General features: G+C 34.9%; 1 protein-coding gene across 6 annotated transcripts in view; it reads right to left on the bottom strand.

Annotated features, from left to right (window-relative positions):
- Positions 1 to 15,000, bottom strand: part of LOC144973771 (uncharacterized) — an 87,040-nt gene that overhangs the window by 15,368 nt on the left and 56,672 nt on the right. For all 6 annotated transcript variants that reach the window (XM_078916686.1, XM_078916692.1, XM_078916697.1 and 3 more), the window contains 11 exons: positions 14,630 to 14,729; positions 11,417 to 11,481; positions 10,522 to 10,600; positions 9,957 to 10,075; positions 8,973 to 9,065; positions 8,301 to 8,397; positions 7,583 to 7,691; positions 6,823 to 6,970; positions 5,158 to 5,227; positions 4,442 to 4,497; positions 3,878 to 4,038 (listed from right to left, as the gene is read on the bottom strand). In XM_078916686.1, the coding sequence (XP_078772812.1) occupies positions 3,878 to 4,038; positions 4,442 to 4,497; positions 5,158 to 5,227; positions 6,823 to 6,970; positions 7,583 to 7,691; positions 8,301 to 8,397; positions 8,973 to 9,065; positions 9,957 to 10,075; positions 10,522 to 10,600; positions 11,417 to 11,481; positions 14,630 to 14,729 (1,097 nt within the window). The remainder of the gene's footprint in view (positions 1 to 3,877; positions 4,039 to 4,441; positions 4,498 to 5,157; positions 5,228 to 6,822; positions 6,971 to 7,582; positions 7,692 to 8,300; positions 8,398 to 8,972; positions 9,066 to 9,956; positions 10,076 to 10,521; positions 10,601 to 11,416; positions 11,482 to 14,629; positions 14,730 to 15,000) is intronic.

The raw sequence follows: 15,000 nt of genomic DNA, 5'->3' as shown, positions 1-15,000 counted from the left end.
CTAATAAATTGAAGCTTACAATTCAATACGTATCGTTATCATGTCCGCTTAGTTGTGATTAGTTAGCTTAAACCGTTAAATCTGGCCCCCTATCTAAAGAGTAGAAAGCCATTGTTAATGTCCATTTAAAACTGGATAAGGGCTAACCCACACCGGCCACTGACTCCGATGACCCGGCACAGCCGTCCTCTGCCGTCTTCCGGATAAAGACGTCGGGCACGGACAAAATACTAAAAATAAAGAGAAGAGCCGCTAGAACTACCCATAACAAGCACCCGACGACCTCTGCCGTATTTTAGGTGCTTGGTATAGATAGGCCGAGCGCTCTCCTCTTTATTCTTAGTATTTTGTCCGTGTCCGACGTCTTTATCCGGAAGACGGCTGAGGACGGCAGTTCCGGGTCGTTGGAGTCAGTCTCCGGTGTGGGTTAGCCCTAAAGCGCAATGTACTCTGGCTCTTGGGACTTTATAGCTATAATAGGACTACAATTTACCACAAAATAATGGTTGGAAAACGTTAAGCGAATATCCGAAGCGATCTTTAACTCCTATCCCGAGTTTGCAAAAATAATGTTACAGTACAATATGACTGGGGGTCCCAAAGGTCAGTTGGTAGGACACTCGCTTCACATAAAAAAGGGATCAATATCGATTCCGGGTGTAGTCGAGATTTTTGTAAACCCTTCCCCTGCCCAGTCAGCAGGGATTGTGTACCTGGACTGTTAGATCTGGTGGAAAGTAGAGCAGATAGACTAACTTCCTATAAAATCCGGCTCCACGGGCCTCGTGGCTCTGAAGGACTACTTTTACTATTTTATATGGGGACTATCACCAAAAGAAAGCAAAAGATGAGATGTATGCAACTGTACACTAAATGTGATATATGACAATGTTTGTTATTTTAATGAAAAATACTATTTACTTTATGTATTGTTAAGTGGGGTGACTTTGCTTTTGGGAGTGACTTTGCCTCAAGCGATTTCGGGCATTTTGGGTGTTCTCAGACTTGTTGCATTTATTCCCCTTATTAGAGGACTTGATTTTTTTTATCAAAATAAATTAATCAAAAAATTAGATATAATCCGATTTGTCCAAATCTACTGAGACAAAGCACCCCTGCTGACGGTATTCTTCGTCGAGCATTGTGGCGAATTTTTGTTTTGTTTTCGTTTATTTTTAAGGGTTTTACGGCGCTTCAATACATTCAGGTCATATCAGCGCAAGTAAAAAGGAATAATATGGTATAGTAAAAAGTTCTAGAATTACAATTAAAGCCCCCATGAAAAGGTTAGACAAAAGGGAATTGGTTCAAATAGGAAACAGATGTAGATTCCAAGAGCACACAATCAAAGCACATAGTTTGAGATCACCTAAAAGTCTCATCCAGACACAAGCACAGTTCCCCACTAAAAGGAATATACTCAAATGTTTACACTTCGTAAATAATAATAATAATAATAATAATAATAATAATAATAAATAATAATAATAATAATAATAATAATAATAATAATAATAATAATAATAATAATAATATAATAATAATAATAATAATAATAATAATAATAATAATAATAATAATAATAATAATAATAATAAATGGCATTTATATAGTGCTTTACCCCGTTGTCACAGGGTCTAAGCGCTTTACAGTGATATAAAACAAAACAAATTACAGTGAGACAAGTGTGAAGGAAACGTGATACGAATTCAATTTAACAACAACAAAATATGAAAATAATATTGCAACATTATGACGTAAAAAGATAAAACTTTAAGCGAGATTTGAACGTTGTCAACGAGTCCGAGCATCTCACGTGTGATGGGAGAGAGTTCCAAAAATGGGGGGCCGAAAATTGAAAAGACTGTTCACCTATTTTACGGAATGGCTTAGGTTTGACAAGGATTGATTGGTCATTGCTTGACCTCAAGTTTCTATTGGGGACATATATGTGTAGAAGGTCTTTAATATAGGAGGGACTGTTCGTGCTCAGGGATTTGTAGACAACAGTACAAATCTTATAGGCAACTTTTTTTCCCACAGGAAGCCAATGTAACTCACGGAGAAGACGAGTTTCTCACGGGTATTTTTTGTTATTGCGTACAATGAGCCTGGCTGCGTTATTTTGAGCAACCTGAAGTTTGTTAATTTTGTCTTTAGCTAAACTCGTCCAAAGGGAGTTACAATAGTCCAAGTTAGATAAAACCAGGGAATTAATTAAAAGTTCTGCTATATGCTTCGGTATTAAATTACGAATTTTGCTTATTTTTTCATTTCTATGTACATAGATTGTATGGTGTTATTCACGTGGCTTGTCATGGAAAGATCTTTATCAATGATGACGCCAAGGTTTTTTGCTTTATTTGAAAATTCTATTGTGCTATTTCCGAGAGTAATAGGTAATTTACTTGCCTGTTTAAGGATACTCGGCCTTCCACACATTAAAATCTCAGTTTTACTATCATTTAATTTTAACTTATTGTGGTACATCCAAGATTTAATCTCATTAAAACAGCTGGTAATTCGTTGTATTAAGAACTGTAAATTGCTAAGGGGCGCTGAGTCATATATTTGCGTATCATCTGCATAACAATGATAACTCAGATTGAATCTGGATATCACACTAGAAAGGGGCTGCATATATACAGTAATAAGGACAGGGCCAAGAACAGAGCCTTGTGGCACTCCAAAATTTAGTAAAACTTCTTCTGACTGAACACCATTCACCACGACAGTCTGCCATCGATCCTGTAAATATGATGTAAACCATTTAAGGGCAATTCCTTTTATGCCGAACGTATTTTCTAGTCTTCTTAACAAAATGTCATGGTCAATGGTGTCAAAGGCAGCTGAAAGATCTAAAAGGCATAATACATTGATATTGTTAGCATCAGCATTACATAACAAGTCATTAAAGATTTTAAGAAGCGCCGGTTCAGCACTGTGTTGATGTTTGTAGGCCGACTGAAAGGGTTGTTCCAAACTGTTGTTCTTAAGATGAGATGTTAATTGAGTAAGAACTACCTTCTCCAAAAGTTTTGACAAAAAAGGTAAATTTGATACAGGACGATAATTGTTTAATATATTGTGGTCCAATGATGGTTTCTTCAGAAGTGGTTTGACGAGGGCACTTTTAAAGCACGATGGAACTTCGCCAGTCAGTATGGATGTATTTATGATTGATGTAATGGATGGTAATAATGTATCCATGGAGCTGGCCAAAAGCTGTGCTGGTAGGGGATCAAGGTCGCAGGATTTAATGGGGGCTTTTTTATCAACTCGTTTATGGAACTAGGTGAAACTGGTTGGAACTTGTCTAAAGGGGTACCACAGAATGTATTTGTATCTATAAATGGTTCATGCCGTTCTAGTTCTGATATATAATATGTAAACAAAACATAATACAGTATATAATAGAGAGATGATTTACAAAACAAAAAATATCATCTCCCAAAACTCCAACTATAGATTTGACTGTTTCCCTCCCAGCCAGGGTATCCTGCCAGGGCGAGGACAAAACCAAATAATCTTTCCAAGACAAAGACAGAAAACACATGTAGGGAGATAGAAGACACAGTAAGTGCCTCCCTGCCTACTATGGGAGGTCAAAGAACCCCACCAAGGACGATTTTTTTGTCAAGTATCAGGCTATGCGTTAGAGAAAGTTAGGCATTGACATGGCCCTTGGACAAAGCGAGAAAGGAACCAGAATTACCGTGGCCCGAATCGAGGACTATTTCCCAAAAAACGGGATACCGGATACGCTGACACAGTAAGATAATAATCATAATCTGCTTGTTTATACACAAGTACAAATGTAGCCATATTCTTAACTCTTGATCAGAAAGTATTGGTAAGTTTAGGCTTCTACTGTTACCTTTACGTTTCAGGAGGTTGCCAAAACCTTCTTTTTTCATCACCGTGGCAAATAACTGTTTGGCAGACATGGGGGAGTTTGGAGTGGACGTTACAGATTCTCTCGATGAATTGCCAGAACTTTCTCCCACGCTTCCAGTGTGTCTCCTAGTCTGATGAAATCTTGAAATGAACAACAAACAACGTCAATTGGTTAAATGCACTATTTTAAACCATAGGGAGTAAAGAAATATACTTTATTTTAATTTTTAGTATGTTTTATAGTGGGTTGTAATAAAAGAAAAAAAAACAAAGGGCTCAATTTTTCATTTAAATAGAAAAATAGAATTCTGATTCTGACGGGAACATCAGCAAAAAAGGATTAAGAGAAAAATAAACAAAGCAAAATAAATAAAATAAAATAAAATAAAAGAGGGTAAAAGCAAATTTAAAGAAAAGGAAAAGAAAAGAAAGAAAATACAAACAAAAGACAATGAAGCGTAAATAGATACAAAAATGAATTAAAAGGAACCATCACAACAAAAACTGAAATCAATCGTGTGAAAAATGTCTTTAAAATAGTCACCTTTCGCGTGCGTGTTCCTCGAGTATTCTCTTTGCCTCGGGGTACTCGGTCAAAGCCTGAATTATGACAAGAATAAATGAGAGAGAGAAAAAAAAGGAGGTTATGAGGAGGTTACGTGGAATGCAGCACACATATTAGGACTCGACTTTCAGATAAAGCTATTTTTTAATCGTTTACTCAGTGACTTAAATACGTGTCATGTTTGTCTGATAGAACGATCCCCTGAGTACTCTGAAACTTCCATTTTTCTCTGAAGAATATAAGATTTCCAATGGATGGATGTGATTTAGCATGTTTACAAAGACATCTCCTCATAAAGACATTTTTATTTGTGCTCAGTAGGACACTTTATGAAGGGATCTATATATTATTTACCTTGCTCAATGTTTCATCGTATATTTAGTTTAATCATACTCCAGAAATAAATTGTTTGTTTTTTTAAAGGAAAAACTTCTCAATTTTAAATTTATTTTTTAAAGTCTGAAAAGAGAGGGTAAACAGCTCGCTTATTTAGTTTTTTTCAAGCTGGACTACAATATATATAGTATAAACCTGGAAACTGTTTTTATCATTTCAACGAAAGCCATAATATAATAAATGCTGTGTCCAGACCCCGACTATCACAAATTCTTGTTGCCTATTACAAGGTACTACTTCACACACGAGTCTTGACGAGCTATTTAGCTTAATGGTCGATCATGTGGATTCAAACTTACCACCATTAAGTCTCTTCTTGACAGACAGAGGAGTTCAGAGAACCCTATTGATCGGACATCTGCCGTACGTCTGGAAGGAGATTCATACATATTTTTAGAGACCAAACAAACATTTCTATTTTATTTTAACCCTCTCCTTACCACCTACAGAAAAATCGTCACATTTTGTTACGACACAATATACATTTTTTCTTATTCAGACTTATTTTGTACATCACAATGATCTTTGTTTAATTAATAAGAACATACAGTTGTTTTGAAGAGAGATCGTTTGAGTTTTAAAAATCCATTATTTTCTGCTGGGTAAGCCTGCCATTTTGGGAAAATTCTGAAAATGGTCCTAAGGAGAGAGTTAAATTGGCGGAAGGAAAAACTCATTTAACTATCAACATGCTGCTGATCCCAATCTGCTTTACATTTTAGGTAATTATTAGATTTTCAATTCATAGTGTTAGCTAAATGATAGATGCAATACTTTCTGGTTGGTAGGTATTTTGATTTTTTTTAAAATGTAGCTTTCATTTTTTTTTTTTAATTTTGGGGTAGAAAATAATATGAAGATTCATACTCAACACAGCTGACTTTTCATGTTTTCATACAAATTACGAGTCAAACCTTGATTCAGATTTCTATTATTAGACGTCATGATTACATACACCTAGGGTATCCAGGCACATACATTTATCTCTCCATTTTACTTTCAGGTTCGACTCATTTTAGTCTTTTAGACTGATTAAAATCAATACAATAAAAGTTTTAAAATGTTATTGGATATTTATTGTTTACTCTATCAATTATTGCTCTAGGTCGTATTTTACGATTAAAAGGTCGTCAGAAAAGTTGAAGCAAAATTATATAAAATTACAAAGCAAATACATTATAGATTAAAGATATTCTTTAATTTCTGAAAACGAAAAATACTAATCCAAAGCTATTAAATGCTCAGAGCTGGTATTATTCTGGTTTCTGTATTGTGAGTAAGAATTGTCAATAAGAAAAATCTAGGTCAATCACAAACCACTTTTTTTGCAAGATCTACGTACTGCCGTGCTCTAGACATTTTCAAAATTTTGGCTAGAAAACATGTCCTTCAAATATCGATCGATTAAAATGATATTAATTTGTCTTGTCAAATACTTTCAAACCTTGGACTTCACGTGGTCTGTTCCAGTATGCTCAGATACCCATTTACCGCTAGGTTTACGGAGAGTCTAAAAATAAAATCTAAAACTTCGAAGTACCAAGTCTGTGTAAAACTTGAGCTTTTATAAAGTGCAATATCCACTAACCCTGCTCAAAGCGCTTTACAAAGGGTCCATGACCAACAGCAATACGTAACATGTAGAACGAGACATGACGCCTGTTAGAAGATCTTACAATTTTTTTGCGGCAGAGACAACGCTGTTAAGGGCCTGATACTCGTTTTACAAGCTGAATACGGCAAGGGAATGTGAGTAAAGAGCCTTTTCCAAGGACTCAACCATGCGCCGAGCGAAGCTCGAACCCAGGATGTTCCGATCCGAAAGCGAGTGTCAAACCCCAAGACCACATAACCGCACACTGAGTAAAGCTTATGAAAATAAGTCGTTGTTAAATGTCTGATTTTATTGTGAACTTTATCATTGTTACATTGTTGACAGGTTACAATCATCACGCCTTACTTACTTATTTTGCCCATCGTCCAGTTTGAGGAGACTGATCTCCCCGAAGAAGTTCCCTGGGTTCATGACAGCAACTTGACGCATGGCCCCTGTATCCACGTCTGGAAACAATATCTCAACTTGACCATGGTTGATTATATACATCTCACGACCTGAAAATAATTAATGAGCGCATCTTGCGTGAAAACTCAAATTAAAAAAACAAAAAACAAAAAAAAACAAACAAACAAAACAAAACAAAAACCCTGTGAAATTTGAATAAGTTTCCACGCTTGTCTTTTTAATTCCATAAAATCTTTGCAGCTCCGTCTATATTCAAATTTTGAAAAAAAAAGAGGGTACACTTACTCTCACACAAACACACACACACACACACACAAACGCGCGCGCGCGCGCGCACACACACACACACACAGAAACACACACGCTCACATACTCTCAAATCTGAGGACTTCACGAAGAAATTTTAGATGCGTGTTTTGTTTTGTTTTATGTCAGAGAACAACAGATTTGATGTTGAGCAAGAACGCATACAATAGGCAACAATGAACGATTCTGGCATCCTGCTTTTTAAATTTTATGTCATCATTACAAATTACATTACACCACAGTTATATAATATTTATTAGAAAATCAATTGTACAAATTTTAGAGTAATCTGTCAAAAGGTTAAAGTTTACATATACCAAGAATGATCGTTGCATATATTAAACATTTTAATGACAACAAATCTATTACATGTTGATAAAAAATTCATGACATACCAATTTCACCAATTCTACAGATGTAGTCTCCAGGTGAATAAATCTGTGGCTTCAATTTCAAGACTAGCTCCCTTAAAAGACCCTCTTCACAGTCATCAAATATAGAAACCTGTTTACAAATCATGAATAATGAAACTTGAAAATCTACACTTTACAAGTTAACATTCTTTATATATTTTATTTTAATTTTAAGAAACGTCTTTTGCATGTTAGAGCATTTTAAATTTTAATAGGATTTCTTAATCGACATTTATAAAAAGAGGTGACATAATTTAAATCAGTAAATGACGAAACTGGTTTGATTAAGGCCCGAAGAATGTAGAAAGATGATGTAGATAAGATGAAAAATAATGCTCGGCCATGAGAAGAAAACAGAATAAAGAAATCTAAAAGGCGTCTTAGCCTCTATATAATGTTTAAAAAACATTTAGATGAATTATGTCACAACGTATTTGAACATGTCACCAAATATTTTTCGAAAAATTTATCAACACTGCCAATTCCAATTACATTGCACGTGATAACTTCCACTCTTTATTATCTAGAAATGTGGGGAATAATAAATAACATAAATCTCAATTTCAAATTATCACATTATGAATCTAGTGTAAGCAATCTTTAAATCCCACTATTCAATGTATTCTCCTCACCATAAAATGAAGCAATGCTAACGACATGTAACATTATGTAATCTTTTCATTATGGAGTGAGAGCTCACCTTTTTCAGAACAGATAGATGAACATATATGGCCACCTCGGTACGAAGCCTCTCTGGGAGCCACTGTAAGACACTGGGTTCATCAACTGCCTTTGTTCTAGGTTAAAAATTTTTTTTTTGGTTATTACGTATTCATGAATTTCAATAGTGTAATGTAATAAAACATCGATGAAAATATGTATTTTTACTATTGAGATTCGTAAACAGCAAGAGACAATAAACAGTGCTCACTTTTTACTCACACCTATCTTTTATTAATGCCATACTTTCCATCCTGTATTGGACATTACATGGAGTAATCCCGTCTATTCAATAAAATAATAAAAGAAAGTAACAAACATTGGAAAAGTGCTAAATTGGGGAAATAACGCGGTTATAAAGACCAAAAGTCAAAATGTACCGTATAACATGAACAAATTATTTTCCAATACCATCTAAGTGAAAACGTAGCGTAGGGAAATCGCACTGAGTAAATTTAGATGGTAAATGTGCTTCAAGTAAAGACCTTCATGTTTCTGTTTTTTAAAGCAACCTCCGGTGAGGTCAGTATGATAACTTATCACTGCTGCCACAGAATATTAGTTTAACACTATTTAAGATTACACTATAATAGAATTAAAATGGAAAGATTTTTGTCGTAAGTTAATCAAAGTAATATGTCTCATCACAAACCTGTCCCATGTATATTCCGCCCATCTTTTAATCCGGGTCTGTAGTACATCTGGAACCTGACGGTGGTTAAGATAAAACTTGATTTGGTCCATTCTGTGCAGCGGAAATATAAAATAAAAGATTTCATCAATCATATCTTTTCCATTAAACATCTTTTTGATGTTCAGTGTTTGGTGTACCGAGATGTCAACATCAATTTTACACAACAAAAAATGAATAAACTTTACTATTTCAAAAAGAAATTGTGTCAATAAATTCAAGGATGAATGGACAGGCAATCAAATTATTGTTTTACATAAATCTATAAAGTACTGTTATAAATACACATCGATGATATTAATATTGATGTACACAATTATATTATTATGCATTATTTATGGTGTGTATTGCAAGAAATTGTAAATCTAAAAGATTATAAAAGATGAAAAAAGAACTCCTTATGCCTTTTTATCGATAAGGACAGATGACAATAATAATATAATACATTTTGAAAGTAAAAGACGGAAGTAATATGTTTAATACTATAAATATTATTACAGACTGCATTGGTTGGTTTGTTGTCGCAGCACGATGCCAGAAGCAAGGAAGATATGAGTGATGTTTATAATTTTCTTGCAAAGAAATATCACCCAACAACATCTCTGTGATGGTTTAGTTTGTTTGGACAAAGGGTTGGAAGAGTCGTCAATAATCTTTGATGAAACGAAGGAAACATTTCCACAACAAAGAGTCATAGCAGTAAAAAGAATTGGCGCCTTTAGACCTGGGAATAATCTGCTTGCCACTCGCAGATATGTTACCTCCCCACACTGACATTTTCAATGACAGACCTATGCAACAAAGTGCTAAAAGTGATAGAAGGTACATTCAATTATTGGATTTACACTTTATTTCAGTTATGCAGACTGCCATCAACGATACCACAAAAGTTCGTCGAGTGCTTTACCAACTGATCCATAGGGACCCTCAGTTTTGTCGTCATACCTGTTCTGAAAATCTCTTCGTGCAGCATTCATGTTGCTAATGACGTCTCCCACATTCCCAACTACCGCAGCAAACACAAATACTCCAATCAGAAATGTCAGACCAGTGAAGATGTATTCCTGTAAAAAGTGCACATAAGGAAAAATTAGTAAGTATTTATAGACTACGTTTTCAAAAAGTCTCAAGTAACAATGAAGTAATAATTGCGAAGGCACAAACAAACTAAAATATTTAAAAAATGAAAAGAAATTAGGAATGTAGTCGGAGATGAATCGATGAAAAACAAAAGAAATAAAAAGTTTGAACATAAACAATACCTCCAATTATTATAATTCAATTTTCTACTCATAAAACACAAATAAAGCAATTTAATGATAAAAACTTATTCATCACGGTCAACTGGGGCAAATACAGAGAAAAATATAACAGGACCGATCATTATAATTCACATCTTAAATATTCACTATGCTGCAATATTCGTTCAACATTACGAGAAGCATTTCCACGAATCTGAAAAAAAAACTGTTAAGTGTGTTCCATGATATAGTAAGGAATGTCTATTTACCAAACTTGTGACGGGAGATGGCCTTTCCCCGATCGTCGTGAGAGTCATAATTGACCAGTACATGCACACAATGTATTTCCTGAAAAGAAACAATTCGATTTGAATAATTCAATACTACACAAATGTGATCAATCCTTCTTAATTAAATATTATTGGCGGTACAGTGATAGACGACAAACTTTCTTCTATCCGATCAATCAAACTCTAGACAATACAATTTTGAATTAATATTTAATGTTCAGCAGCTGGCTCAACTCAGCATGTAGTATTAGATTGAGGCTGAGGATTATATAGTCTATGTTAAATCAACATTGTAGTAGAAATTATAAAGATATTTATTTCATGAATTAATCATCATCATCATCATCATCATCATCATCATCATCATCATCACCATCATCATCATCATCATCATTTTCTTCATTATCATCATCATGGGATCTGAAGAAGATGGCAGGCATCTTCCTCTTCTTCCCCACAATGGCATGTGCCTGTTTATTCTATTTTGAAGATCTTTTGTATGTTTGTTTCAGGCGATTGTGTCCCGATCGTAGTCTAAAAATGTGATACTGTCTATCTTATTTATAAATTTGATCGGGTTAGTTTTATAAATTTGCTTAAATTTATAAATTGCCTAATTGATCGCTTTAAATAATAACAACATCGTTTTGATAAATATTCTCAATAATACATAACTCAAAATATGTGTATGAACTGGAAGTAATCAGGATGTCGGATGTTCAAATCAGGTCAATTTTTTGGGGGGGATGCTCCCCCCACCCCCCTTGTTTTTTTATGCTCTGTTTGACACTGCATTATAACCTATCAGATTTCTATCTTACACTAGTGCCTGTGCCCTAAGTTGTTACTTTGACTTGATTAAGTAATTTCCTACCTTTGGAAATCACGATACTCAGGATCAGATGGGTAAGTCCATTCAGACGAACCGAGTCCTTCGTACTGTGGATTAAAATCAAAATAATTATGAATAAAATGGATGTGAAGTCTAAAATCAGATAAATTTGTATTCCATCGTACTGTTTTTCTAGATTAACTTCTATGGACACTTTTAATTATGTGAGAGAAAGAATATTTCAAATCAAATATCATGGAAATATAGCCCTTGATCATGTTATTGGTTTCGCAAGATCTTTTCAATCTTTATTGTTATTTTCATGAGAAAAAATAAGTAATATTCTTACGAGAGTTAATGCCAATTTAATCTATACATATGAGGGTGGGCTGATATATAAATACTGTTTGCCCGTAAATCAAACTGTATTTCATGTATATTCATGAAATATCTCACACACACACTCTCAAACTATAATTCTACACTCATATACAACAACTAATTCATGTGACGTCATTTGGGCTCATAATTGAGTGACGTAGCAACCTTTCCAAGACAACGCGGTTGAGAAAATGGTGACACATAATAAACTTCTAGCCAAACAGCGCTCTGTTATTCAATTCCTAACAGCTAAAGGATGCTGCTCAGCAAACATCTATCAAACAATGAAGACCGTTAATGGTGATATGTGTATTACTTATGGCGCTGATCGAAAGTGGGCTAGAATTTTCAAAGGTGATCTCCAAACAGAGACAAAAGTGTTTGAACGCAAGCGACCAGGTTGACCATTCTGCAGACAGGCCTTTCTGAATCCGATACAAGGAACAATTGACTGTATAATTAGGGCAAATCAAAGGGTAAAATAAACAGATATCTCTGATGAAGTCGGAATTTCAAAAGAACGGGTTCACCTATCATGATGTCTCTCTTGGGTTGCAGAGAAGTCTCTGCACGATGGATCTCAAGACACCTAACTTCAGAAATAAAAGAGAGGAGAAAAGAAATTTGTACTCAACATTTGAAACGATATGACAAGTGAGAAGAGGCTTTTCTGCAGAAAGTCGTGACTGGTGATGGATCTGGGTCCACCACTACGACCCGGAAACCAAAGTGCAGTTAATGGAGTACAGGCATATATCTCCTTCAAGTCCAAGAAAATTCAAAGTCATTGTCTCTGCGAGAAACGTCTTATTCATATTATTTTCTGAGACATGGAAGGCATAGTTCACATGGAATTTTTGAACTTGGGCAAAAACTGTGAACTCTGAACAATATGTTTCAACTCTACGAGCCCTCAAAAATAGACTCGCACGGGTTCGAGGTGGTAGAGATTCGATATTGCAACATGACAATGGGCGACCACACACTAATCGTCAATCCCAAGACGCATTAATTCCGTTCAAACTTTCGACCCTACAAAACCCAGGATCTTGTCCCATCTGACTATTTCTTGTTCCCCGAGCTCAAGAAGTATCTGAAAGGAAACCGCTAAAACAGTGATTTGGATGTAGTGGCAGATGTTCGTCGACAATGCCGAGCAAAATCACCGTGATTCTTCGCTGACGGCATGCGGCAACTAGCTTGGCTTTGGCAGCTCTGTGTTGTTCGTGGTGGTAATTGTGTGGAAAAACAAATGGTACGATACGTAGCTGAGGTTCTAAGATTTCATGTACTATGTTTGTATGTGTTATTAAAAAAAAACAAGTTATAACAAAACGGTACATATTTATCAGTCCGCCTTTGTATATTTACCATACTCGTACAACAAAATAACAAAACAAGATCAATATCCTGAGCTTAGATTAGCAAATTAAGTTATAATTCTATTTGTGTTGTGTTAACCTCATTATGAAATCTGTGTTTCTTAGTAACCTTATTATTATATATTGATGACATCATTAAACATCAAAGACCTACCAGGCAAAGCTTATTGCTGCAGATTCAAAATGAGTGAAATAGTATGCATTATGTAATATGCACGGAATGTTTCGGGGTCAAACTATTCTTCATGCATCCTTTTTGATATTATGAGTCTCTCGTGGCTGAGAGATTTCAAATTAATTGAGTTACTTTACTGGTATGAGCAACGTGTACCTATTTGCAGGCCTGATAACCTAAATTGTCATGGGTTAATTTTTGTTATGGAAATACTCTCGAACCAACGCACATATTGTCCATTTCGACATTACTAAAGCAAACCCACAATTGCGTTCGGCTATCAGACCTGCTATTTTGTACACGTCGGTATGAGCACAAATGTGACCAACCGTGTCAAACTGGTATTATGTAGGAATGAAACAAATGCTAAAAAAATGGAATCTAAATTTAAAATGAATATAGATATGAAAGTTTGGGTTAAAGCATTTAATGAAACCATGATATTCATTCTACTAAATAAAATATATAAACTTTACTCAACCTTTATATTTTGGTTCAGCCTTAATATCATAATACGACATAACACTGTTTTGAGACAGTGGGTCACAATTGTTTATTGTTACATGCTTTGTTTTAGTTTGAGCCGTTGAATAAATTCTTGTTCACTACATTTAGAATCCATAGCTTCATACAAACTAAAAACAAAACCAACAAAAAACGTAATCATATATACAGAGGAATGACCATTAAACGTGCTAAAAAGCGCTTTACAAGGGATCCTTAGCCATCAGCAATACAATATGTAGAACGAGACAAGGCGAGACAACACAGACAACGGTTAACGGTCAGGTACTCATTTTACACATGAGTACGGTGAGATAATGTGAGTAAAGAGCGTTTTCTAAAGACTCACCAACAATGCGTGGCTAAGAGAGGGACTCGAACCCTGAACCTTCCTGTCCTAAGGTGAGAGTTATACCACTAGACCACATAGCCCCGCAATTTAAAAGGGATCGCAATAATTTCAAGTTAATTCGTACATACCATAGAGATAGATCATAATATAATAGAGACAAGTCATCCAATGAAGTTAATTCGTACATATCATAGAGATCACATAATAGAAACAAGCCATCCAATGAAGTAGATTCGTACATACCATAGAGATAGAATAGAGACGAGCCATCCAATGAATTAATTCGTACATATCATTGAGATCATATAATAGAACAAGCCATCCAATGAAGTTAATTCGTACATACCATAGAGATAGATCATAATATAATAGAGACGAGCCATTCAATGAAGTTAATTCTTACATATCATAGAGATCATATAATAGGAACAAGCCATCCAATGAAGTTAATTCGTACATACCATAGAGATCATATAATAGAGACAAGCCATCCAGTGGATAACAAGAGCCAGTTGAATACCCAATCTGACGGCTCGTAGTAAGTTGGGACTGTTCGTCCGGCTGTCAAGATGAAAAGGAAATACTAATGATTAATCCATAACAATCAAGTGACATCGTAACTACTCACTACTCTTGAAAGATAATAAGAATAAATGGATATAACAGCTTTAAAAAAGAACAAAATACAGAGCAAGAAACGTTTCGGGCTCAAAACACTTCTTCAGCTAATAACAAAATCAATAGAAACATAAATTCACCTAAGTGTGATTTGTTTATGTTTTAATTGTTTTTGTTACTGGCTAAAGACCGGGTTGAACCCGAAACTTCCGTG

This window comes from Berghia stephanieae, chromosome 1 (genome assembly GCF_034508935.2).
Source record: "Berghia stephanieae isolate SIO BIC M18660-M18661 chromosome 1, UCSD_Bste_1.3, whole genome shotgun sequence".
In the NCBI taxonomy this organism is placed as follows: Eukaryota; Metazoa; Mollusca; class Gastropoda; order Nudibranchia; family Aeolidiidae; genus Berghia; species Berghia stephanieae.
This window is presented reverse-complemented; position numbering and strand designations above follow the sequence as displayed.